The sequence below is a fragment of the Panthera onca genome, chromosome A3, assembly GCF_046562875.1.
Source record: "Panthera onca isolate mPanOnc1 chromosome A3, mPanOnc1 haplotype 2, whole genome shotgun sequence".
Classification (NCBI taxonomy): Eukaryota; Metazoa; Chordata; class Mammalia; order Carnivora; family Felidae; genus Panthera; species Panthera onca.
The window spans coordinates 51,320,412-51,347,358 of record NC_138341.1 but is presented as its reverse complement, the minus strand read 5'-3'; the positions used below and the strand labels follow the sequence as shown (position 1 = coordinate 51,347,358).

Genomic DNA, 26,947 nt, shown 5'->3' with positions numbered 1-26,947 from the left:
ATTTCTGAAAGGTATTCTGTTGTCTATAGAAGTCTTGCTTGATTTGCTTGTCTGATTACTTCAAGCATGTGGCTCCACTGTCTCTGGCTTGCATAGTTTTGGACAAGTCTCCCATAATGCTCTTCATTACACCTACATATAGCATCTTTTTTTTTTTTCTAAATGTCTTTAAGGCATTATGTTAATTTTTATGTTCGCTTATTTGAAAATGATGTGTTTAAGTATTTTTCTTTGCTTGCTTTGTTGCTATTGCTTTGCTGTTTATCTTAATGAGGTTCTCAAAATCTGGAGTCTCTGGTTTGATGTCTTTTATTATTTTTGGAATACTCTTAGCTATTATCTCTTAAAATATTGTCCCCCTGTTCTCTTTATCTTCTTCTTGGCCCCTCAATCATACTGTTTGTAACTGCCCCACAGATCTTGGGCACTTTATTTCTTTCACCTCTTTTTCTCTTTGTGTGTCAGTCTGGGAAACTTTCATTGACCTATCTTCAAGTTCCCTGACTTCTTACTTCAGCTGTGGCAAGTCTACTGATGAGCCTCTCAAAGGAAGTCTTCATCTCTTAAAAACAGTTTCTTATTTCAAGCATTTTCATTTGACTCTTTCTAAAAATGTCTGTTTCTCTACCAAAAGTCCCTATCTAGTCATGTATGTGGTATTTTAAAGTCTCTAACTTTAAAAGTTCTGTCATCTGGGTCATCAGAGTCTGGTTTGTTGACTTCATTGTCCCTTGACAATAGAGTTGTTTTTAATTGCTTGTTTGCATGTCTCACATTTTTTATTGAAGATTGGATTTCATATGTAAGACATTAGAATCTGAGGTAACAGTATTTATACTTGGAAATGACCACGTTCTCCTCCTGTTGGGCCATTTGCATAAGCAGGAGTTGAGCTGGGTTTGGGTTTTGTTGTTCACATGGTTATCTTCAGTGCGTCACAGATTTCAAATTCTCCTAATAATTGCATGGGACTGGTGTGGGTGCTGGAACCCCAGAGGGTTTTTCATAAAGTTTCTGTATCACCCACAGCTCTCAGTTATACCTGTATGCCTATGATATAGAATGGATCTTCCTCTACATTCTTGCCCATCAATCAGTGCTAGATTGCAGCCACTTGTTATTTAGTTGCTGCGAAACTATTAATGGAGACCGATGGACTTTCTCTGTTGTCCTGGCCAGCTTCAGTCTTGGGTAGGCCCTGTGTGCCCAGTTCTCAGAAGCAGAGCTTGCTCAACATCCCTGCCATCCTTTTAGTGGCAGCCAACTCTGCTTTATATCTCCAGTGGGTCTACCACAGTTTTCTGCCCTCCCCCAATGTTAGAAGACCTTTAATAGTATCGGTATGATCCTAGGCACAGGACTGTTTTCTGCCTTTGTTCCAGGGGTAAAAGGATGTTTTTCCTTCAGTGCTTCCTGTACAAAGAATGGGTCTTTTCCTGTACCCTGCAGAGAGACAGAGTTTGCTGTCCTTACTCCAGTGATGCAGTTCTTGATCTGTGTAAGTGAAGGGTCCAAACCATGGGGGTGGGGCTTCATGCCTTTCTCACAGCAGTGGCTGATCCCCTTTCTACACACCTGCAATATCAAGGAGGGTTCTTTCTGCTCTCTTCTTCAACCCCCAATCTTTCTCAAGGGCACCCAGTAGAGGTCCATGGAAAAGAACATATGAGGGAATGTTCTGGATCTCGGACTCACAACTAGAGGTTCCTTACTGACATGCCAGTTCCAACTAAGGTTTTAGCAATCCTAAGGCTTTGATTGATTTCCTCCTTCTCACTTGTATAGTATCTACAACTTTCTTTCTTGATCTGCCACAGGTACGGGAATCTGTGCATCATGCTACTCTCCTTAGAGGGGTTAGCCTCATCTTAGATTTCAGGGCAGTTGGTCACCCTGTAACTTCAGCTGTCTGATGGGTTCCAAAAAAAGTTTTCATTGTGTAGTTTAATTGTTTTGTTTGTTTTGTTCATTGTTAAGGAGGAAGCAATACTCTTTTCAGCTTTATTGTAAACAGAAGTATCTCACAATTTGCTTTAAAAAAAAAAAAGTCCTATGCATGTGCATGTATTCACATGCAAGAACGACTAAAAGAAAAAGATTTCCCATATATAAAGAGTGGTTATCACTATGTGTTAAAATTTTGAGTCTTTCAAATTTTTTCTTCTTTGGACTATTCTCTATCTCCTAAATTCTTTACGTAGATCTAATTTTGTAACTTAAAAGAATCTGTGTGTGTGTGTGTGTGTGTGTATTCTACTTTTTAAGTCCAGCGCAAGTGCTAGAACATTATTTTACCAAAGAAATGCCATTTATTTGCTTACTTTTAAAAGAATTTTCTTTCAGAGTTTTGCGTCCTCAGAATTCATATAATTCAATATTTCTCGTGTTATTCAGCATCCTCTGTCCAATGTAAAAGGGAAAATTCTTATAAGAAAAAGAGTTTGACTTAAAAGAATAATTATCCTTAAGACTTCAGAAAAATGTCAGTACAGCAGTTTTTCTTATTTTAAGAGTCTTGTGTTTAAGAGAACTAATTGTTTTTATACATATTATTTTTTTAATGTTTATTTATTTATTTTTAGAGAGAAAGAAAGAGAGAGCATGCATGCACATGCATGAGTGGGGGAGGGCCAGAGAAAGAGAGAGAGAATCCCAAGTAGCTCTGCACTGTCAGCACAGAGCCTAACACAGGGCTCAATCCCATGAACCGTGAGATCATGACCTAAGCCGAAATCAAGAGTCAGATGCTTAACCAACTGTGCCACCCAGGTGCCCCTATATGTTATCTTATATCCCATATTAGACAGCTATGATTGTCAAAGTGGTCTCTGTCACTCCAAGTTAGAAGGTAAATATAGCCTAGAAAATAAGGTAAATGTAAACCAAAGAATAAAGGCACCTGTAAAATCTTCCCAAATCAAATTTTTTTTTAAATTATTTTAGAGGTAGAGAGAAAGCAAGTGGGGTAGAGGGGCAGAGGGAGAGAAAGAGAGAATCCCAAACAGGCTCCATGCTCAGCACTGAGCCTGACATGGGGTTCAATCCCATGACCCAGGGATCATGACCTGAGCCAAAATCAAGAGTGGAATGCTCAACTGACCGCACCACCCAGGCACCCCTGAATATTTATTTTTAATTGTCAATGTTAAACATAACAAAGGGAGTTTTCAGGCAAAAACTTGATATATTCAAGCAAGAAAAAAGACTTTTGAACAATTTACTCAACATTATCCCTTTATCATATTGCCCTTCCTCCAAAACAGGATAGAAAGAGTCATGATGCAATGAACTTGTAATATTTTTTATATGGTAACATACGTATCAGTACCCTAGAGATCACTCTCAGTTATTAAGTCATTCGGCAGTAGTGGTAGAGAGGGTGGGCCCTAAGGGGTAAACAACTTTTGGTTTATAACTTCCAAAGATAATCTCATTTCCATGAAATCAACCTCATTTTCAGAGAAAAGAACAAATGAACTCTACAAACCATGCTTCATTTTTTAATTAGTAAGAATGATTATCAAACAAGTTACTCAAACTATTTTCCAGTTATATTTACTTTCAGAATTCCCTGGCATGCCATACACTCCATCCACTCATTCTTTTTTGTTGTTGTTGTTTCTTAATTGACTGAGCTGGTGCAGGAGATGTTGTGCTGAACAAAACATCAAATGTTTCTACCCTTCAAGAGGCCTTTTCTAACATCCTTAATTTGTCTCAACATTTGGTTCCTATGTTGATGCTCTGTCTCTCCATGATAGCGCTTATCACCAATTGTTCAGTTCCTCAGATTACACACTCCTTGAAGACGGGGACTGTATTTTCAGCATCTTAATGTCCTCACTACCAAGTACAATCTGACAAATGACAGATTACCTATAACATGAGGTGAATAAACCAGCAAATAAACAAAGGAGCCTACAGGCTAACGCATAGATAAAAGGAGCCTACAGAAACACCACAGATACAAGGAGAGCAATCAAATCTATGAGCAGCTCTGATCAACAGTATTCATAAGGTACAGAAAGAGCACAAAGGAGTCAGTAGATCAACTCCATTAGGGATGGAGGTGGTCAGAAAGCCTCCATTCATTAAAGGCTTATAATGAGCCTTGAAGGATGGTAGAAGAGAGGAGCAAAAACACGGAAAAAGTGATTTTAAGTAGAGATAGAGTCAGGAGAAAAGTCAAGTCCAAAATAGCATCTTATGATCAGAAAATACCAAATAGGTTGTTAGGACTGAAGCACGGACTGACACGGAAATTAGCATGGGATATGAGCCAGGAAGGCTACAAGGGAGACTAGGTCAAGGGGTGAGGGAGCAGGCAGATAGAGAAGTACATCAGGTTAGAGTTTGAACTTTATGCTGTAGGCCATGAGGAATCCTTGGAAAGGTGAGCATGTAAAGTTAAATGATAAGATTTGATTGTAGAAAAATTACTCTAGGGAACATACAGAATAGAATGAGGAGAAAGGGAAAGCAATGAGGAGATGAGGAGAATGAGGAGATGGTTGGGAAAGCAAAGTCAGACAAATAAGAACAATTAGGAGACTATTAAAATGGCCCAAGTCAATTATAACTACAATGTGAATGAAAGCAGCCACACTGGGAAGAGAGAATTTTAAAGAAAAAAGAACTGAAAACAAACAAACACCAATCAATATAATTTTGTCACCAACTGGATTTCCAGAGGCTCATTTACAAATGAGCCATTTGTTAAATGGGAATAATTAACACTTACCTGCAAGAAACATTATGACAATTATCTGAGATTATGCATGTAAAATACTAACACAGTGAGGCCAAAGTGTAAGAATTCTAAAAACTGCAGTAATTGTTTTGTTGAGGCTGATGCTGATCAGATTTGAATCCTGGCTTAAACACTTAATCTTGTGTGACCTTGATAAAGTTATTTAACCTCTCTCGGCCTCACTTTCTTCCTCTGAAAAATGGATTACACTTTCTAGGACCTCATAGATTAGTACTATTTTGAATTTTACAGACATTTTTAATACATTTGTAAAGTGTTTACAAAAATTAGACCAATGCTTAAAACTTTGTTTTTAATAAAAAGTTATTAATAGAAAATAAGGAGTTGGAATGATTCTTAGATTTCTGGCTTGGGTGAATGGTGGTATCATTCACTGAAGGGAGAAGACTCCTTTGAAAGCCAATCATGATGATTATTCTCCCTCAAATTCTTTAAGATGAATTAAGTAGTCTTCTAGGTGTTCTGCAAGTAAATTAAACATATTTCAACACTCGCCATCGTATATTTCCATGCCTAATATCCTCAGTAGATACTGACAATATCTGGGGGCAAAGAACTGTGTCTTTTACTTCTGCAGTCTCAGTAAACAGGATGTATCTGCTACATAAATAGGCTCAGAACATGTTAGTCAAACAATTTAAAGGAGATATGGATACCTTTAACAAGTCCAGAGGATATTTGGAAAGAAGGATATTTCCAAAGGATTTTATTTGCTACTCCCCTAGTGGCCTTAAAATTTCATCAAGTAGAATGTAAAAATTAATATACTATTTTCCAGTGAATTCTTACTAATAAAAAATGTTGAAATGCAAATTTATAATGAAAATAGAAAATAAGCTAAGTAATATAAGCAAAACATTATTCACAAGTTTCCAACTTTCACTTTTACCATGATTTTATCAATATAGCAGTACTATGCTGTGAAGGGCTAATATTACGACTTTCGTAATCAGCTGAAAAGAGTATCCAAAGGTTTTCGGGATATTTCTGCACATAAGACTCCCAGTCTCAGTATCTGCAGCATTTCCACTGTTTCAGACATACCTTAGGTGAAGATCTTCTGAAAACTTCAGGCAGGCATAGATAAATTCCTTAATTTGGTTGTAAACTTTTGGCACAAATTCAGAGAAAGGAAACTTTTTTGGAAATGGCTGCTGTAAATGCAAAGAATTAGTGAAAGTAAGTCACAAACTAACATATGCTGAAGATACTTAGAAATTAATTAAAATGCAAAAGGAATTTTCTTCCACATTGCAAAGTGTCTACTTATCAACCTCAAATTTAAGAAAGTGTTTCCAAAAGTTTCCTGACACGAAAAAAATAAGCTATAAATTTAACTAAATAATAATTCAAATGTCTTTCCACACATGAAGGGATAAAAAAAAACTGTGGTAAATACCCAACAATAAAAAGGAATGAATTATTGCTACATATACCAACTTAGACACATCTCAAAAGCATCACGCTGAGTGAAAGAAGCCAGCCTCAAAAGGTTACCTACTGTATGATTCCATTTACATGACAATCTGGAAAAGGCAAAAGTAGATGGACAGCAACCAGATTGGTTGCCAAAGTCTGGGGGTTAGGGTTGGGAGAAACTGATTTAAAAAGGACCAGCATGAGACACTGGGTAAGCTCAGTGGGTTAAGCGTCTGACTTTGGCTCAGGTCATGATCTCACGATTCATGGGTTTGAGCCCTGCATGGGCCTCTGTGCTGACAACTCAGAGCCCAGAGCCTGCTTCAGATTCTGTGTCTCCCCTCTTTCTGCTTCTACCCAGCTGGCATTCAGTCTCTCTTTCTCTTTCTCTTTCTCTTTCTCTCTTTCTCTCTCTCTCTCTCTCTCTCTCTCAAAAAATAAACATTAAGAAAAAACATCTAATAAAAAAATTAAAAGGAGCAGCATGAGGGAATTTGGGGGGATGATGGAACTATTTTGGTATCATTATTATGGCAGTACATATATGACTCAATGCACTGTTGAATTATATACCAATAGAATTATATATTATATAGCACAGGGTAATTTTTACTGTATGTGTGGGGGAGAAAATGTCCTAAGAGTATGATAACAGTAAGTATTTCAAAGTATAAACCAAATTGGAACATGCCCAGCAATACCCTTAACACTTCGACCCCGAAATCATATACTGATTTTCAAAAAGGAACTTCTGTTCTTTTAAGCCCCAAAATCGTTCTCTGGGAGTGTTCTAGAGCTCTAATGCACTGAGTTGGAGGTAATGCCTTCAATGAAACTGATAAAATGAAAGCTTTGAGAGTATGCCAAATCAAACAGAGAATTTTATTTTATTCCTCACCTTTTCCAGCTCTATGTCTTGGAATGGGAATTGTCCTACCACCTTTTTATACATCTCTTCACTTGTTACTGGTATAGGGCTGTAGTTGTCAGAATCAAGTATGTTTCTAGAAATAAAATGAAGGAAGGGTGGGCTGGTTAATCACTGTAGTGATTACAAGTAATTTTCAGGTAAACTCAAACAGTTGTGTATACAAACCACCAAAACGAATGTTTTCTAGTTCCTATTCTATTCCTCTACAATGAAACTATTCATTGCAGGTAAAAACACCTTTGACAGAAGACAAAAAGAAAACTACTCTGAAACAGAGGGAACACAATTATGAACATGATCTCACAGTATTTGAGATTTACAGAGGAGACAAAATTTTACAGCAACATGTAGAAGCTGTAAGGCAAATGGGTAGTAAAAACAAAAGGATGTGTGTGCTCCAGAAAAAAGCACAGAGGTTTCATTTGTTTTGTTTTTTTTGAAGAAAACACATTTAATTATGTTATTTAATCCTGTATTAGTTCTGTTCTAACTTTCAAAACTGGCAGATGAAGAAAAGTAACTTCTATGATAAACCCAAATTATGTTCATTTACTTCATCTCCTATTCTGTATTAAGGATGAACTTCATCCAGAGGAACTGACTCCTTAACTAGACTGGAGGTTCTCTAAAAGCAGAGACCAAACTACGAAAATCAAAACCAAATTTACTGAAGGGATCAGATCAGACACTTTTAAGACCATGGATATATCATGTTATGAATTTTCAAGGTTCGTAGAGACATAATCCTCCCCTAAAATACAATTGTACCATTAGTAATATTAAAGGAAAAATGTAGTATCTGATAGCTAAAAAAATTTAAAAACAGGGTAAGCTTATCTGGGGACAGGCTATTGCAATAAGCTGGAAGATCACATTAAATAAGGGACTAAAAGTTCAAAAGAAGAAGAAACTCAAGTGATATGACATGAGTTGTGTGCCAAGAAAATAGTCTAAGGAGATATTTGTGAATGCAAGGTGTAACAGGGCAATAACTGTCTTATTAGCGTATACATGATATAATAACTATTTAAATAACATGTTTCAAACACTGGATTGTAATACACCTCATCTCTATATGTAGAGAAGGAAGAATTTGAGGAACCATATAAGTAAGTCTTCAAAAAAGGTTCCAAAAAAGCCTACATTACTCAAAGGGGTTCAATAGCTACCACCCTACAAGTGAGCTATATAGTAGGCATGATCCTCAAAGAGGAAACCAACAAATATATTAAGAAGACTCAAGATGATCTGGATGGTATTCAAGGGGGAAAAAAAAAAGCCTAAATGGGATCTGGGGAGTCTCCACATAATAGACATGATGCACTGAGATCAGTTATCTTGGGAACTTTATTTGGGACATCTCTTCAATTTGCTTGAATTCTGAATCATAACCTGGATCACAGCTATAATAAAATAAGCCACACATACTTGTTGCTTATAATATTGAGAAGCCTTATGTATAAACATGTGTGTACATACACTAGCACACGCACGTGCACACACACGACAAAGATAATTTCTCACCTGAAAATACCTGCCCACTTCTTTAGCAGAGTTTCACTATACTGATCTCTGATTTCTAACAGCATGTCAAAAAGCTGATTCACAGGAAAACCATACACCTGAAACAAAATAAGAAAACAGCTTCATTTTATAAGGTGATTTTTTTTTTTCAACATGAAAGAGATCAGGCACTGAAAGATATTATCATATTCTGGTCAAAGATTTAAATGAAAGCATGACAGCAAGTATGTTTCATTCCCACTTAATGTCTAGTGTTTATCTCAAGAATCAAAAGATACATACCAAAATATTTAAGCTAGTCAGAAAAAAATAAACAAATGATAATTAAAATCAATATATACTGGTACAATGTCAGCTAAGTCCTCCCTGCAACTCATCCTGTACCCTTAGCAAATTTCAGGAGTAGGGAGGGAAATGTGATAGATCTCCCCACATCTGGCTCTGTGCTGACAGCGCAGAGCCTGCTTGGGATTCTGTGTCTCCCTCTCTCTCTGCCCGTCCCCTGCTCCCACTGCCTCTCTCTCACACAAAAATAAATAAATAAACTTAAAAAAAAAAACAAAAACACCAAAAAAACTCCAAAATCACTCAAGCACTATATCTGAATTAAGGATATTTAAAAAAAAAACTAAGGTAGTGAGTGGTTCAATTAATTGACTTGCTCTGAGCAAAAAAAAAGGGGGGATTGGAACTATTTATGAGAATATAAATTGGTCAAAGTGATAACAATGAAATGCTATAAAAAGATTAAAAGATCTAGCTCTAGGAAAAGAAGAAACACAACTAAAAACTGAAAGGCATTTATTAAGCTTAGGTAGACAGTGAAAAGATTTACACCTGATGAATACTAATCTAGAAAAGTTTATGTAAACAGAAATCACAAACCTGAAGTGTGTCAGCAAAAAGCACAATGAGGTTCTTCAAATCTAACACAAGGTTTGGATCAGAGCAGTAAGACTAAAGGAAACAAAAGACAATGAGGAAAAACACTGTAATTATTAAAAATAAAACTAAATTTTTAATTTATTTAATTGTTTGATGATTCGCCTGGTAAAGGCTCTCCAGAAAGGGTCTAACCCTTTCCTGGCTCAACGTAACACCAGATTTAGGCAGGAAAGAGCTGAGTAGAGACTCCAGTAAGCCATGATCTATATTTTTAACAGTTGGAAATTTGAAAACATACTTCTAAATAATTCTTCAGTCAAAACAGAAATCAAAATTGATACTGCATATTATTTTTAAATGAACAAAATGTAATACTTGATATCAAAGCCTATGCGATGTGGCTAAAGCAATTTCAAAATAAAATTTATATTTTTAAATGCAAGCAGAAAATACACAAGACTGAAAATAAACTAAGCACTCAATCCACAAAGCTAACTCAAAAAGCCAAAATAAATCATAAGTACAAGAGAGATAAAAATCAAATTAAAAGCAGAAATAACATAGAGACATGAAAAATTTGATCCATGAAAACAAAAGCTCGTTAAAAATATCAATAAAACAGACAAATCTTAGTTAAGTCTGATTAAACAGGAAAAAAATGAAATTAAGCAACAACACAAGGAATACAAAGAGAAAACAAACCTAAATAAAGAGGAAAATAAAAGTTACAAATAAAGTCCATACATAATCTCTTATCAGTAAAACTGAAAACTGAAATGACATGGAAGGTAGGTTATGTGGGCACGATTCAAAGATGTATATATGTCACTATGTGAAAGTTCAGTAATTTTGATATTCAAATTCTCTTAATTACAATTTGGTTACTTCCTGTCTGAACTCTCAATTCCTGAAAGAGGCATACTGAATTCACCCATAACGGTACAGTTCATCAATTTCTCTTATTACTAACAGTTTTTGTTCTATACATATTGATGCTTGCTTGTCCTCTATAAAAAGGCTATTCTCTTTTTGGTGGGTTAAAACTAGAATAGTACAAAATATTCCTTTCCTTTCCCATTTAATGGTCTTCAAATTCAATTCTATTTGCCTTCGAGAATATTGCCATTTCTGCTCCTCTTACCTTATTTTCACTTTTTTCATACTCACCATAATGTATGAGTATGTCTCAGTAACCAGACTATAAAACTTCCTAATTCTTTGACATTTCCTGTGATTCCTGACGTATCTGAACATACTACATCTTTTTTAAAAAAAATTTTTAATGTTTATTTATTTTTGAGAGAGACAAACAGAGTGGAGCGGACAAGGAATAGAGACAGAGGGAGACACAAAATCCGAAGCAGGCTCCAGGCTCACCTGTCAGCACAGAGCCTGACGCAGGGCTTGAACTCATGAACCGCAAGATCACAACCTAAGCCTAAGTCGGACGCTTAACTGACTGAGCCACCCAGGTTCCCCATAAACCTATTCCATCTTAAGTTTCCCATTTACAATGATTGCTTCTTTTTTATTTCATGTTTTTCATTGGATCCTAGTTCTTTTTAATTTTCTTACAGTGGTTATTAATAAGTTATATACTTTCTTCCTGCTGTTTATATGAAATAATCTAGAGTTTTCATTAAAAAACTTTTTAAACATCAAGTCTCTCTCCTCCCATATGGATTCTTAATAGCATTAAACTTTACAAATAATCAAATAGCTATTTAGATTTATCTATGAGTTTTACTCATTTTTTTGCACACATTTTATTTTAATCCTATCCCATCTTGTATTTTGGATTTTTCATTTTTTGTACAATACCAATAAAACAGGAGAGGTAAAGCATAAACTCTGAATCCTCATGTTTGAAAATGCCTTTCGTTTGGCCTCAAACTAAAATACAGCATTTCTGATGTGAAAGAAGTGTCTGCCTTCATTTACCCTGCTTGATACTCAATACAGCCTTTCAACTATGGGAATCTGGAAATTTCCTTCTTTTAATTATTTAATTATCAAAGTCCTCTCCTTTGTGTCTATCCTTCCTTTCTAAATCTCAGTTAGATACGATAAAAAATGAGCATCAGCTATCCATCATGTTTCTTAACTTTCCTTTCATATCTTCCGTCTCTTTATTTGCTCCATATTTGGGGATATACATTTGACTTTGTCTTCTTGATCACAAAATGATAGTTTTACCTGTTTAATCTATGAATTAAATTTCTGTATTCAGATAATCAGAGATTCCTAAGAAAGCAACGTTTATCTTTGGCTTGTGTGCTTCCTTTTCCTCCTTACTACACTTTTTAAAAATCAGGCTCTGGGCTGACAGCATGGAGACTGGTTGGGATTCTCTGTCTCTCACTCTCACTCTCTCAAAATGAATAAACTAAAAAACACAAAAACACTATCCCAGTACAACCTTTGTCCACCTACCATAACAAACTGAAATGTTCACTATATATAATATCTATGAAACATGAGGTTTTTGCCACATGGAATTAATTACATTGTTCCATAATTTTGAATCTTAAAAAATACCTTTTCGGTATTATCAGATGATCTGTTTATATTATGAACAACTATATTAGCAGATCATCTGATGTGGAACCATTCCCGATACAAACTCTCCGTTGTATTAGCATATAATTTTCTAATATATTGCTAAATTTGAATTCCAAGTGAGATGGATCGGGTCAGATCTCTATCATGTTTTGAAATCAGCACTGAGAATACTACACATATTAATACCTGAAATATCGTATCTTTCAAAACGTTTCCAATTTATGTATTGACTAATAATTGAATCAGAAAAAGAGTAGTTTGAAATATGACACAGAAAGTTAGAAAGACATATAGATTTTTGATAAACAAGTAGCATAATCAGTTAGATACAGTGTTTCTTTTTGAGATTTGTTTTGATGTTTCGGTTGTTCTTATTCTAGTTTGCTTTGCTGGGTAATATAATACTATAAATAGAATTAACATCTGTGGCATCAACTACTCTGTCTCATAATAAATTAAATGATTGTAAATGTATGTGATGCAGAGGTGCTATGTTTTAATCAATGTTTTAATCAGATGCTATGTTTTAATAGCCTTGTTGAGATCTAATCCCTATACCATACAACTCACCTATTTGAAGTATATACTTTAATGGTTTTTAGTTTTTGTATATTCACAGACATGTGCAATCATAATCACAGTCAATTTTAAAACATTTTTTCATCTCAAAAAGAAAAGCTATGTCATTTAAATTATCCTCCTAGCTACTCCCAGCCCAAAGCAACCACTAATCTACTTTCTGCCTCTACAGATTGATGCCGATCTACTGGAAAGAAAAAAGGTATTTTGCTATTTGTTCTTCCATTCAAAAGAATATACAGCATATCTACAAAGAAAGACTCCATTAAGATTAATGTTCTCCAGAGATACACATTTCAAACAGTATGCTTGGAAAGTGTCCTCCTCTTAATGATACCAAATACGACTGCATGAAGAAGAGAGGGCAGTTCCCTGCTGAGTGGTGTAGATCCGTCACATCTCAAATGTATCAGTCACAAGAGAAAAAGTTAAGAACCCCTGCTTTACAAAAAAGAAATTGCTTGCAAGGAATCTAAGTTTTCTAAAAGAAAAAGCTTTTCCCAGGAAAATAACCGAATTGGTAAAATCATTGACATGGACAAATATAAAATAAACAAACAAAATCAAGGACTCTTCTCCCTAGAATACAGTAATATTAGTTAATAAATATGATTGGGGGCAAAAAACTTTCCTAAAAACATTACCTTGAAAAAAAACATAAAACACCAAAAACAGGACTTATGGAAAGCATATAAAATACCTCTCCAAAATACATGAAGGCAAATAATTAAGAAAAATATATATATTCCTGGTGAAAAACACCAAATACTGAAAAAAAATAATTCCATTTTAATTTACAGATTCACTGCATAACAACACTATAGTTCAATTTGGGGGAGGGAGGATATTGTAAGTGGTAAAAGGGATGTGACAAAGTGATTATCAAATTAATCTGGAAGAATGAGAACATAAATAGTTAGCATGTCCTAAAAAGAGGATTTTAGAGAATGTACATGTCCTATACGAAATTAAACCATACTATGTCAAATATAATAATCAAAAAAATGTTACATTCGCTCAAGACAGAGAGGAAAGGGGGGTGGGGAATCATAGAGCCTAGCAAAAGATCTTAGTATTTATAAAATCTATTATTTTTTAAGTTTATTTATTTATTTTGACATGGGTTGGGGGAGCAGGGAGAGAACAGGAGCAGGGGAGGGGCAGAGAGAGAGAGGAAGACAATCCCAAGCAGGTTCCCTGCTGTGAGCACAGAGCCTGACTCGGGATTCAATCTCCTGAACCATGAGATCATGACCTGAGCTGAAATCAAGAGTTGAATGCTTAACTGACTGAGCCACCCAGGCACCCCTGTAAAATATATTATTATATGATAAAAGTAGCCTCCGAAATATGTTGGGAAAAGAAGGATATTAAGGAACAATTATGTCCCCACAACATTCATATGTTAAGGCCGTAACCCCCAGTGTAGCTATATCTGGAAATAAAACTTAGATAATTAAGGTTAAATGAGGAAAGGTCCTGATCTGATGGGATCAGTGTCCTTAGAAAAGAAGTGGGCGACAGTAGGATGCCATGTGAGGAAAGGCCATGTGAGGACGTGATGAGAACACAGCCATCTGCAAATCAGCAAGAGTTCTCACCAGAACCCAACCAGAAGCATGCTGGCATCCTGATCTCAGACTTCCAGCCTCCAGAACTGTGAAAAAATACATGTCTGTTGTGTAAGGTACCAGCCTATGGCATTTGATTATGGCAATCTGTGCTGAATAAAGTAAAAGATTAACATGATAATGTTATTGTAATGTTACTGGAAGTGATGTGTAGTTTTAAAAAATAATTAAAGATAAAATCCAACTTCACACTCTATATTAAAATAAACTTTTATTTGTTTGTGATATGTATATTTAAAATAACCACAGAAATACCAAGATCAAATGTAAACAAATAATTATTCTTTCGAATAAGGAAGACAAATTATAAAGTTAAAAATCAATATATTGACATAAAAATTTAAATTTCTATAATGCCTTGGAAAAGAAAAGCAAAGTTAGAGACACATAAAACTAAAAAAAAAAAAAAAAATTTGCGACCTATATATCAGACTAGAGATTAACATTCAGATTAAAGGTTAGCATCCATATTTTAAAGAAATAATACATAATAAAATATTATAAAGCTATTAAAATATAAATGCAATGCATATGAACAGGAAATTTTTAAGAAGATATATAAATAACTAAAAACATCTGAAGAGAGTTTTAAAAATTTTTTTTAATGTTTATTATTTTTGACAGAGAGACAGAGAGCAAGCAGGGGAGGGTCAGAGTGAGAGGGAGACACAGAATCCAAAGCAGGCTTCAGGCTCAGAGTTGCCAGCACAGAGCCTAATGCAAGGCTCAAACCCAAGAGCTATGAGATCATGACCTGAGCCGAAGTTGGACACTCAACTGATTCAACCTAGTGAGCCACCCAGGCGCCCCCCGCTTTTTTTTTTAATGTTTATTATTTTTGAGAGAGAAAATCTCGGAAAAAATTTTCAATACCGGTATTAATCAAAGAAAAACATGTTAAATTAAGATATAATTTCTGACAGATTAGGAATGATTTTTTGTTTTTAAATATAACTTTCTGTGAAGTAAACAGAATAGGAAAGTTGGCATTCTAAAAGATGATACTCAGAGTGGTGCTAAATGGTACAATATTTTAGCAAAGCAAATTAGCAATATGTATCCAGAGGCTAAGAAATGTACAGATCCTTTAACTCACTAATTTCACATCTAAGAATTTATTAAAATATAAATATAAGAAAATATATTCTATATTTTAGAATATATTTTTAATATATTATAATATATTTTATATATTATATAATATAAGAAATATAAAAATATAAGAAATATAAAAATATTTTTATAGAAGTTGGTTAAGTGTCCAACTCAGTTTCAGCTCAGGTCATGATCTCATGGTTTGTGGGTCTCAGCCCCGCATCAGGCTTTGCACTGACAGTGCAGAGCCTGCTTGGGATTCTGTGTCTCCCTCTCTCTCTGCCCCTCCCCTGCTTGCTCTCTGTCTCTCTGTCTCTCAAAATACATACATAAACATAAAAAAAATCAATATTTTTATAAAAATATTCACTGTAATGTTTATAAGAGCTAAAAAAGATACATACCTACAATGGAATATTATGCAAGTATATGTTAAAATTAATATAGATTGATGAGACATTAAGTGAAAAACACAGCTTGTTTTTGTTTAAAATATATATTGTATATTATATTTTCATACACAAGAATATTTTTTAAGATATTCATTTTTTAATGTTTATTTATTTACTTATTTATTTATTTTTTAGAGAGAGAGAGAGAGAGAGAGAGGGAGAGAGAGGAGAGGGCAGAGAGAGGGAGAGAGAGAATCCCAAGCAGGCTCCACATTATCAGTGCAGAGTCCAATGTAGGGCTCAAATCCACAAACCGTGAGATCATGACCTGAGCAGATGCTTAACTGACTAAGCCACTCAAGCACCCAGAAAAAGAATCTTTAAATTTACATATTAGAAAGCTAATAATAATCATGCCAAGGATCATGACCAAAATTTGTTACTATCGATAATCATATATTCATATTTTCTTAGAATAAACATTACTTTGTAAGTTAACATTTACATATAACGACACACCATGCTAAGGGAGAAGATAAGACATTAAAAAAATGATCTTAGGACAACAGATACACTGTTGCAAAACAATAAAATGAAATCCATAACCATTATTTAAATAAAAATAAATAACAAGTGGTAGTATATACAAAAATGTGTAAAACTCAAGCCATAACATAGTTATGAGACTTTTTTTTAGTCTCAGAAAAGGCAGAAACTTTTAAAAAGTATTTTTAAATTTGCCAAACTTTATAATGACAAAAAGATAAAATGGTAAAAATGTCAGATGAAGTCCTATGCCACTTATGAACGATGAGGGAAATTTTAAAATAAAATAGATATATAAACAGGCAAACATTTAACATTTCTAAATACCAAAAAAGAAACCGTAAATAAAAGGAGAAAATCTTTACAATGCATTCAATGACATAACCTTCTTTGATTTCAAATTCATATTTATTTATTTATTTTGAGAGAGAGAGAGAGAGAGAGAGCAAGCAGGGGGGTGTCAGAGACAGAGTGACAGAGAGAATCCCAAGGAGGCTCCAGGCTGCCAGCACAGAGCCTAACGCGGGGTTCAGGCTCACAAACCATGAGATGATGACCTGAGCTGAAATCAAAGAGTGGGGCGCTTAACCAACTGAGCCACCCAGATGCCCCTCAAATTCTAAACTCCTATACTAAACATATACTAAACAAACCCCTATACCTTATTACTTGGATGCCACAAAGGCAAAGTAATCATATCCAAATGTTCAAACCATCATACGGAAAGAAACCATAAACCTAAGCATTACCTTGATATGCTTTTAACTTACCTTTTATATCTAATCCACCAAAAAATACAGTTAATCTTACCTCCTAAAAATCTCTCCAACTAATTCACATCTCTCCATATATACTCTTACCCCTTGTTCCAGCTATCATCACCTCTTGCCTGAATACTAGACTAGCCTACTAATTGTTCTCCCACGTTATTCTCATCCTTCGTCCATAATTTAGCCAAACTGACCTTCTCATTCCAATTTATCCTACCCCCACAATGAACACACACACTCCATTCAACCCAGTGCTTTAAGCATCAGATAGGTCTTAGATAATATGACACCTATCTACTTCTTTCTTTATACTTCATACCACACTTGCCTAACTTTCTACATTCTATGTTCTACCCACTCTGAACATTTTTCAGTTCCCAAAAACAGCTACAGTCCCTTCGATGACAGATTTTACACATGGTATTTACTCTGGAACACTTGCTGATGAAGAGATAAGAAAGCTGGCGGGTCGCGGATATCTTGTTTCTAGCTGGCACTACATGGATATCAAAGCCACTTACTGAAATATTCTACATGCTAAATTATCTTCTATTATTAAGTCCTCACTATCATTCCTCGAACAGTTCAGATAGAAAAGTACACCCAAAGCCCTTGTACTACTATTCCTTATACCTAGAATTCTCTTTAATTGATCTTTGCATAAATAGTGACTCCTTTGCATAAAGAATGCCACTTCTGATCAACTACCCAAAAGCAGGCACCGTGTTGTCCTAATCTATCACTGTTTCAATTGTACTCAATTGTATTTAACTGTAATTTAACTGTATTATGACGATCTGATATTCTTATTTATTTACTGGGACCCCCCCCCCCAATTAAAATATAACTTTCTGAGGGGCACCTGGGTGGCTCTGTTGGTTAAGCATCTGACTTCAGCTCAGGTTATGATCTCACAGTTCGTGGGTTTGAGCCCTGCATCAGGCTCTCTGCTGTCAGTACAAAGCCCACTTCAGATCCTCTGTCTCCCTCTCTCTCTGCTCTTCCCCTGCTCATGTTCTCTCTTTCTCAAAATAAATAAATAAACTTAAAAAAAATAGTTAAAAATTCATGCTTTGATAAAATATATCAAAATCGTGGGAACTCATACTTACTAACATTGATATGTTGTAAACATTTTTTTCAAAAAATAAGAATAAAACTGTGAACGCCACATCAATATTAATGGCCTTATAGCAGGCAACACTGAGTAGTGGCTGAGAATATAGTCACTTGTCTGGATTTGAATCGAAGCTCTACCACTTACTGCATAACACTAGACTGGTTACTTAACCTCTCTGAGGGTCAGTTCCCAGACTATAAGGTAAACATAATAATGATAACTACCTTATGAACTACATATAAAGTACACATAACAATGCCTGACACAGAGAGAGGATTCCAATACATGTCAGCTGTTTTTTGTTTTTTCTTCCTGCATAGAGCATCCACAAAAGTGGGCTCCGTGTTAGAGAATGTGGCAATTTGAAGTGGCTACTTCCACATGTCTTTGAAAGAGATAGCTCCGGGTAAGTGATTCCACGCAATACGTAAATGATTTTAAAGCAGTACAACATTGACTAGTATACAGATAATCAGCAATAAGTGAGAACTTCTCACGGGCTTCTTACATACCGAGTGGGTGCGGAGTGCCGCGATGGTTTTTGAAAGTGCCATTTCCCAGAGTTCATCAATGTAGGCTCGGTTTACTAAGCCCTGGGTTGTATGTAAAATGTGATCTTCAACCACAAAAAAGCTAAGATCGAGGAAAAAAGAAAGTACAACTGTCAGAAATTAGTTTGACTATCTCCAGGGTCTGGCAAACAAGAGCTGCCATCAAATCTGAAGTTAATAGTCATTTTTTTCTTAAAGAAAGCTACCTGGTGTCATGAACAAAATCATATTTCTTGGACATGGAATTTTGTCCAGCCACTTTATAGAAATCGGAGGTACATTTCTATTAAATGTTAACCATATTAGTCAGCCATGTAAAAGGGAAGAAAATGTTTACAGGTAAGGGAAGCTAATTTCACTATATTAAAAATACCAGGCCATTAAGACATTTTTAAAAAGCTAACCAATTTGAAACAGACAGTGAAAGCTGCAATACACATTTTTTAAGAGCTCAACATACAAAATACCAAAATAATTCCCTTTATGTGGACTTCCTCCTTAAGGTAAAAAAAAAAAAAAAAAAAAATGCAAACTTATTTTTTAACACTCTGCTGTAGCTTTATAGTTATACATTTAAAATGTATGTTCAGTTACCTTGGCTAAATGTTCCTACTAAATAAAATAATTCTTTAAATAAGGAATTTTTATGATATATTTTAATCAAAACTATCAATTACATTTAAAGAAATCTCAATTTGAAATAAAAAGAAATTTCATAGAACAATTCAAGTCATTTCCCTTTCTTTTAACTGCAAAGTCATTCTTTCATAATTAGAATAAGCTGTCTATATGGTGTTTATTTGGGAAACGCAATTCCATCCTAGTATGTATACTCTAGATGATGGTGGCAAACTATATAGCCCGTGGGACGAATCTGGCCCACTGCCTATTTTTATAAATATTGTTTTATTGGAACACAGCCACGCTCACTCATTTATATACTGTCTATAGCTGCTTTCCCACTGCAACAACAGAGCTGAATAGTTGTGACGGAAACCGTATGGCCTGCGAAGCCTAGAATACTTTACTATCTGGCCCTTTTAGAAAAAGTCTGCCAACTTTTGCTGATTATTTGGTTCCCTCGTACGGAGAATGGAGAAACAAAACATCAAATATAATAAAATTACAATTCAAAAGTTTTCTTCCTTCATCCTTAAAAACTACTCTTCAACAATATAATGCTGAAACCAATTAGACATTCCTTTGAAATTATCAGAAAGTCAAAAATAAATCTCAAAAATTTAAAAGAAAAAAAGAAAAATAATTTCCCAAGGAAAAATTATCTTTCCAAGTCTCACGAGTCTAGGTATTGAAAGTGTATACATTTAAATACACACACATACATATACCTACCCTACAATTTGATTAAAATACTTCCTGTAGCCATCTAAAGTTTCATGCTGCAACAAAGCAAAGAAGAAAAAAGTTATTGTTTCTGTTTTGATACCTTACGACAAAGTTAAAATCAGTTACTTCTTTTCTTAGGGCTCAGTTCCCAAGACTCTAAGGTAAATATAACAATAGTACCCTCCCTACATTATAGAGTTATAAGGAGGATGAAATTAGATAATTGATATCCAGTACTTAAAACGATGCCTGACACATAGCAATCAATAGATGTTAGTTGCTGTTTTCTCACTGTAAGTCACATCCACCAAAAATGATCTCAGAGTGACAGTTTAAAAAAAAACAAAAACAAAAAACAAAAAAACCCAGCATATATGCAAAATAATGACAAGATGCCAGAGAAGAAAAGTGAAAAAGAGAGAAAAGTTAAGTTGGAGATCCTACCATGTTAGATGGAGGCTGGAGCACCAAACGGGCCTGTTTTCGCCTCTGTTTTCGGTAGTAGTTCTCAAATGTTTCACGGGCACCCTGTAAAATAAACAAAAGGAAATGGGTTGACACGATTTGACCAATTATTCTAGTATTTCGTGGGAAAAGAGAAACTCTCAGGTTTGGAACTGAGGCAACCCCACATTTCTCAAAATCTGCTATTTTAACAGTGATAATAATCATAGAAAAAATAAAAAGAACGATTACCATTTATTGAACCTTACTTACAAATCCCATAAGAATGGATACAAAAGATTCTTAAGAGGACACTACCAGAACTCAACCACCAACACACCAAAGCTGGTTGCTGAATCAACTACCATAAATTCACAAGCATGAAGACAAACCAACATTCTCCTAAAAGCAGTTGAGAAAATGGGCCTTAAAAACCTCACAGAACATTCCAGAAGAAAAATGTTCAGAATGAAAACCAGTCTCAAATGAATCATGAGCAAAGGGCCAGAGCAAGGCAGGAAAAAGGCAGGAGCAAAGAATAGTAAATCAGTCTTCCCAGCTAGAATAGAATCAAGTACAGGATTAACAGCAAAAAAGAAGAAACAAACCCCTAGAAATTCTTGATACACAGTTTCTTAAAATGAAAGGTGCTCTAGAGAGCAAGAGCTGGTTCATGAGCTCCATAACTGGGTTGAACAGCATCCTTTCAACATTCATGTCCTTCCTGGGATGTCACAATAGGACTTTATTTAGAAATAGGGTCACTGCAGATGTATTTAAATTAAGATGCATTTAGGGAAGCCTGGGTGGCTCAGTCGGTTGAGTCGGTGAGTGTCCGACTTCGGCTCAGTTCATGATCTCACAGCTTATGGGTTCAATCCCCACGTCAGGCTCTGTGCTGACAGCTCAGAGCCTGGATCCTGCTTCAGATTCGGTGTCTCCCTCTCTCTCTGCCCCTCCTCCACTCACATTCAGTCTCTCTCTCTCTCTCTCTCTCTCTCTCTCTCTCTCTCTTTCTCAAAAATGAATAAACATCAAAAAAACTTTTTTTAATTGAGATGCAGTTGTACTAGGGTAGGGTGACCCTTAATCTGATATAACTGGTGTCCTTAAAAGAAAAGGGCTCCTGCGTAGCTCAATGGGTTAAGCATCCAACTGTTAGTTTTGGCTCAGGTCATGGTATCACAGTAGATCAAACCCCATGTCACAGTGTTTACAGCACAGAACCTGCTTGGGATTGTCTCTCTCTCTCTCTCTGCCCCTCCCTGGTTCATGTGTGCTCTCTCTCTCTCAAAATAAATAAACGAAAAAAAAGGGGGGGTGGGCAGAAAAGACACAGACACACAGGGAGAACATCATGTGGTGACACAGGTAGAGATTGGAGCAATGCAGCTGCAAGCCAAGGATGGATGGATGGATGGATGGATGGCCACCAGCAGAAGCTAGAGAGAGACAAGTCTCCCACTCACTGTCTCAGAGGGAGGACGGCCTTCTGACACTTGATTTTGGACTTCTAGTCTCCAAAACTGGGTCGGAATAAATTTCTATTGTGTAGGCTACCCAATGTGTGGTACTTTGTTACAGCAGCCTAGGAAACCAATATAACTCAAAGCTTTTAAAGCATCATGCCCCACCCCCCCATTACTAAATTCTACTCTTAATCCAAGACTTTTCTAAATAAGAGTAGAAATGGAGAGACGGCACGCACAGTGGTTAAGAGCACTGATCTGAGAACCAGATGACTTCTTTCAAATCATGAGTCTGCCCCTTTCTAGCTGTACAACCAGCTGCAGAACTTTCACTAATTTAACTTCCACCATTTAGCTATTTAACTTTCACTCATAGATGTGCTATGGTGTTCTCACTTGTAGAGAGGTCACCCTCATCATAGTCATGAGGATCCAGATGAATCAGAAAGCTTTTAGAACAGCATCTGATAAATAATCACCACTATGCTAGTGCTTATGTTTTGAAAAAGAACAATGAAATCAATGATGAAGACGAAAGCCTTGCCCATGGGAGAAAGTATAAACTCTATGCAATCCCTAAGTTCAGTTTCCTTTACCTTCCCAAAAGTCTGAAGAATTTGATTGGACTTGACTTCTTTGCTAGGTCCCTAAATAGGAGAAGTTGATTTAAGGTGTTAAATCATACTAATTCAATAGTGTAAGCTCAGGGGTTGGCAAACATGTCCTCTAAAGGGCAGGATAGTAAACATTTTAGGCTTGATGAGACATACAGTCTCTCTTGCGACTAGTCAAGAGACTAGTTGAAATGCTGTTTGAAATGCAAAAGCAGCCATAGACGGTACATAAATGCGTGTGGCCAAATTCCAATAAAACGTTATTTGTGGAAACAGAAATAAGAATTTCATAAAATTTTCATCTGCCATGAAATATTCTTTTTACTTTTTACCAACCATCTAAAAGTGTAAAAGCTGTTTTTCAGTCACAGGTCACACAGAAACAAGCAGCAGGGTGGATCTGGCCCACAGTTTGTTGACCCCTGGTGTAGCTTAAAAACAAAAGTTTTTAAATGCTAAAGTGATTATAACCATACACACCTGCGTTTTTCCTGCCATAAAATGAAATCAAACACTAAGGCAGCTATTTCAAGGCTTTCTTATTTCTAAATCCATAAGTTAATGAGGTAGCAAATGATTCTATTTAAGAAGTAAGAAGTGGAAACTGCGCATTGGTTTGTTAAAGTTATTCCCCACTTGCCACCATTTCACAGCATAGTGGTATTATTAAATGTCAATTACATTCTGTACACACTGAAGGGCTTTTCATTTTAAAGTTAACAGCCCTAAAGGTCCTTTATTATTCTTGCATGACGTTACACATTCAACATGCTTTGGAGCCAAGGTACACTTAGCTGAGAATTTAGGGAAAGTCTTCTCTCAAATTAGACCATTGTATAATAATTTAATTATTTGTTGTAAATGATAGAAAATAAGCAAGATGAAAACCTATCATAGACCTATACTTAATGCTTAACTAGATACAGTTTTGCCTTTCAAATATTCATTCAATAAAATAAAAACATAAGGAAAGACCAATTTATCTAATAATTCTGGCTTCTCCCTTTACAAAAATTAGATTTTCCCTGGTGGCAGCTAAATAAATTCACCTCTGATTATTCTATTTCCTCTGCCAATTTTGTCAACTCAATGCTTACAGGTGGAATTTCAGAAGTAGATATCTGACCAGTCCAGCTGACTGCCTATCTTTCCACAAATAGATCAAGTTAGCCACTTCAGCTTCAAACTCATCTAATCATTAATATTTATTAAAAAAAAAAACTCAAAAGCTAGTGAAGGTATAGAGCAAATAGATATAAAATAGTACCCAAGTAAAAAGTTGCTTTAGTTTGTTTTCATTTTATGTCATTAGTATTACAGTGGCCCAAAGGCTTTGTAATAATTAATTAATTAATACATATAACATCACAGAAAATCAAGTCACTTAATGTATATAAAGTCCTTGACATGCAATAAAGAATGGTCCCCATCATCACTGAATTTATAGTCTATGGTGGAAAACTAGCAATTAAAAAAACAAAAAAACACCATAGAATCCTCTGGGTTAGATTGATGTGTGTGTGTGTGTGTGTGTGTGTGTGTGTGTGTGTGTGTGTGGTGTGGATGGGAGGAATGTCAGAGAAAGCTTCCCAGAAAAAAAAAAATGCCATTTATATTCATAATTGACAAATGAGTGAAAATAAGACAGGTAAATATAAAGGAAAAAATATTCCTCATAGAGACACAGAGGTTCAAGGGAAAAAAATGGCATTACACATCCCATGAAATGAAAAAAGTTTTTCATGGCAGTACCCTCACAGTGTAAGAGAGAGGGATGACAAGAAATAAGGTTAGAGGGCTTTGTAAATTATGTTAAGATATTTGCACTTCAACTCTAGAGACAGTAAGAACTTCAGATATTTGTACGTTGTCATGTACTAAGTAGAATGAAAACAGAGAAAGTCAGATACAAAAAGATCAGTCTGAACCTGACTTATATTTAGGAGGTACAAGCCGATGGTTGATTGGTTGTTGGTGGTAAAGGATAGAAAAGAAAGAAAGCTAACATGAGGTTTCTAACCTGGGTAACTGGTCTGATGGTGGTGTCATTTAATGAGAGAGGAAACATAAGAGCAGGGATATATAGTCGATTCTTATTCATGAATTCCGTATTTGCAAATGTGCCTACTTGCCAAAATTTACTTGTAGCCTCAAAATCAATACTCATGCTGCTTTCATAGTCATTCACAGATGAGCACAGAGTGTTGAAAAATTTGAGCTGCACCCAACGCACATGTTCCCGGCTGAGGTCAAACAAGGCAAAACTCTACTTCCTTATTTCAGTTCTCATACTACAAACAATTATGCTCTTCACAGTCAACCAGTGCCCCATTTTTTGCATTTTTGCGATTTTTTTAAATTGAGATATAATTGACATAAAACATACTTATGTTCAGGTGTACAACATAATGGCTCAATATTGATATATATTGCAAAATGACCACCACCACAAGTCCAGTTAAGACCTATCACCACATGCATTGTTTTTTCTTTGTGAGGAGAACTTTTAAGCTCTACTCTCTCAGAAAATGTCAATTATCCAATAAAGTATTATTTGCTACAGTCACCACGCTGTATATTACATCCCCAGGAATTACTTATTTTAAATTCTTTTTCATCTTTATTTATCTTTGAGAGAGAGAGACAGACAGTCCGAGCGAGGGAGGAAGACAGAGAAAGGGAGACACAGAATCTGAAAGAGGCTCCATGCTCTGATCTGTCAGCACAGAGCCCAACATGGAACTCAAACTCACAAACCACAAGTTCACTGAGCCGAAGTCAAATGCTTAACCGACTGAGCCACCCAAGCCCCCCAGGACTTACTTACTTTATAACTGAAAGTTTATTCTTTTTCACCACCTTCACCCAATTTCCCCATCCCCCACTTTTGGCAACCACAAATCAATGCATTCAGTTGGGTTTTTTGTCGGTTTAAATGCCACATATAAGTGAGATCATACATTATTTGTCTTTCTGTATCTATTTCACTTAGCAGTTCCCTCAAGGTTCAACAATGTTGTCGCAAATGGCAAGATTTCATTCTTTTTTATAGCTGAATAATACTCCTTTGTATATATAGATTCTACATCTTCTTTATTCTTCATCCACCAATGAACACTTAGGTTGTTTCCATGTCTTGGCTATTGTAAATTATGTTGCAATGAACATAGGGGTGCACATATCTTTTTCAGTTAGTGTTTTCATTTCCTTCAGATAAAAACCCAGAAATGAAATTGCTGGAACATACAGTAGTTCTTTTTTTAACTTTTTGAGAAACCTCCACACTGTTTTCCATAGTGGCTACAGCAATTTACATTCCCACCAACAAGTAACAGGGGTTCTACTTTCTCAACATCCTCACCAACCCTTGTTATTTCTTTTCTTTTTGATAATAGTCATTCTGACAGATGTAGGTGATACCTCATTGTGGTTTTGATTTGCAGTTCCTTGATGATCATTGATGTTGAGCACCTTTTCACGTACCTGTTGGCCATCTGTATGTCTTGCATTTTTGTGCTTCGTGTTGGTGATTTTTGCCATTTAAAGCTTATTATTTATTTATTTTGAGAGAGAGAGAGAGAGAGAGAGAGAGAGAGCACACAAGTGGGAGAGGGGCAGAGTGAGAGAGTGAGAGGATCCCAGGCAGGTTCCACACTGTCAGTGAAGAGTCTCAATCTCACAAACCATGAGATCACGACCCAAGCTGAAATCAACAGTCAGATGTTTAACTGACTGAGCCACCCAGGTGCCCCTGGTGATTTTGCTATTTAAAAAGACCCCCTGGGGCGCCTGGGTGGCTCAGTTGGTTAAGTGGCCGACTTCGGCTCAGGTCATGATCTCACGGTCCGTGAGTTCGAGCCCCGCGTCGGGCTCTGTGCTGACAGCTCAGAGCCTGGAGCCTGTTTCAGATTCTGTGTCTCCCTCTCTCTGACCCTCCCCTGTTCATGCTCTGTCTCTCTCTGTCTCAAAAATAAATAAACGTTAAAAAAAATTTTTTTAATATATAAATAAATAAAAAGACCCCCAAACACAGTGCCAAAGTGCTGTCTAGTATACCTAAGCTCAAGAAGACAAAATGTGCCTTTGAGAGAAAACACATTTAGATAAGCTTTGTTTGGGCATGAGTTATAATGCTGTTGCCCATGAATTCAATGTTAATAAGCCAACAAAATACATTAAATAAGACATCTTTAAAGAGAAACACACATAAAAACATGGCTGTGAACTGACTGATGAAATGTTGTGACCAGAAGCTCACAGGAACCTAACCCTGTATTTCCTCTAGGAGCAATGGTTC

At 35.7% G+C, this 26,947-nt stretch overlaps 1 protein-coding gene across 7 annotated transcripts in view; it reads right to left on the bottom strand.

Annotated features, from left to right (window-relative positions):
• EXOC6B (exocyst complex component 6B) overlaps positions 1 to 26,947 on the bottom strand; it is a 609,008-nt gene that overhangs the window by 277,376 nt on the left and 304,685 nt on the right. For all 7 annotated transcript variants that reach the window (XR_013554682.2, XM_078444598.2, XM_078444596.2 and 4 more), the window contains exons 9-15: positions 20,568 to 20,651; positions 20,130 to 20,176; positions 18,738 to 18,858; positions 9,531 to 9,602; positions 8,646 to 8,743; positions 7,089 to 7,194; positions 5,816 to 5,925 (exon numbers count right to left, since the gene is read on the bottom strand). Coding sequence is in view for 6 of the 7 variants with exons in the window: in XM_078444598.2 (XP_078300724.1) it covers positions 5,816 to 5,925; positions 7,089 to 7,194; positions 8,646 to 8,743; positions 9,531 to 9,602; positions 18,738 to 18,858; positions 20,130 to 20,176; positions 20,568 to 20,651 (638 nt within the window). In the remaining variant the exon portion in view is untranslated. The remainder of the gene's footprint in view (positions 1 to 5,815; positions 5,926 to 7,088; positions 7,195 to 8,645; positions 8,744 to 9,530; positions 9,603 to 18,737; positions 18,859 to 20,129; positions 20,177 to 20,567; positions 20,652 to 26,947) is intronic.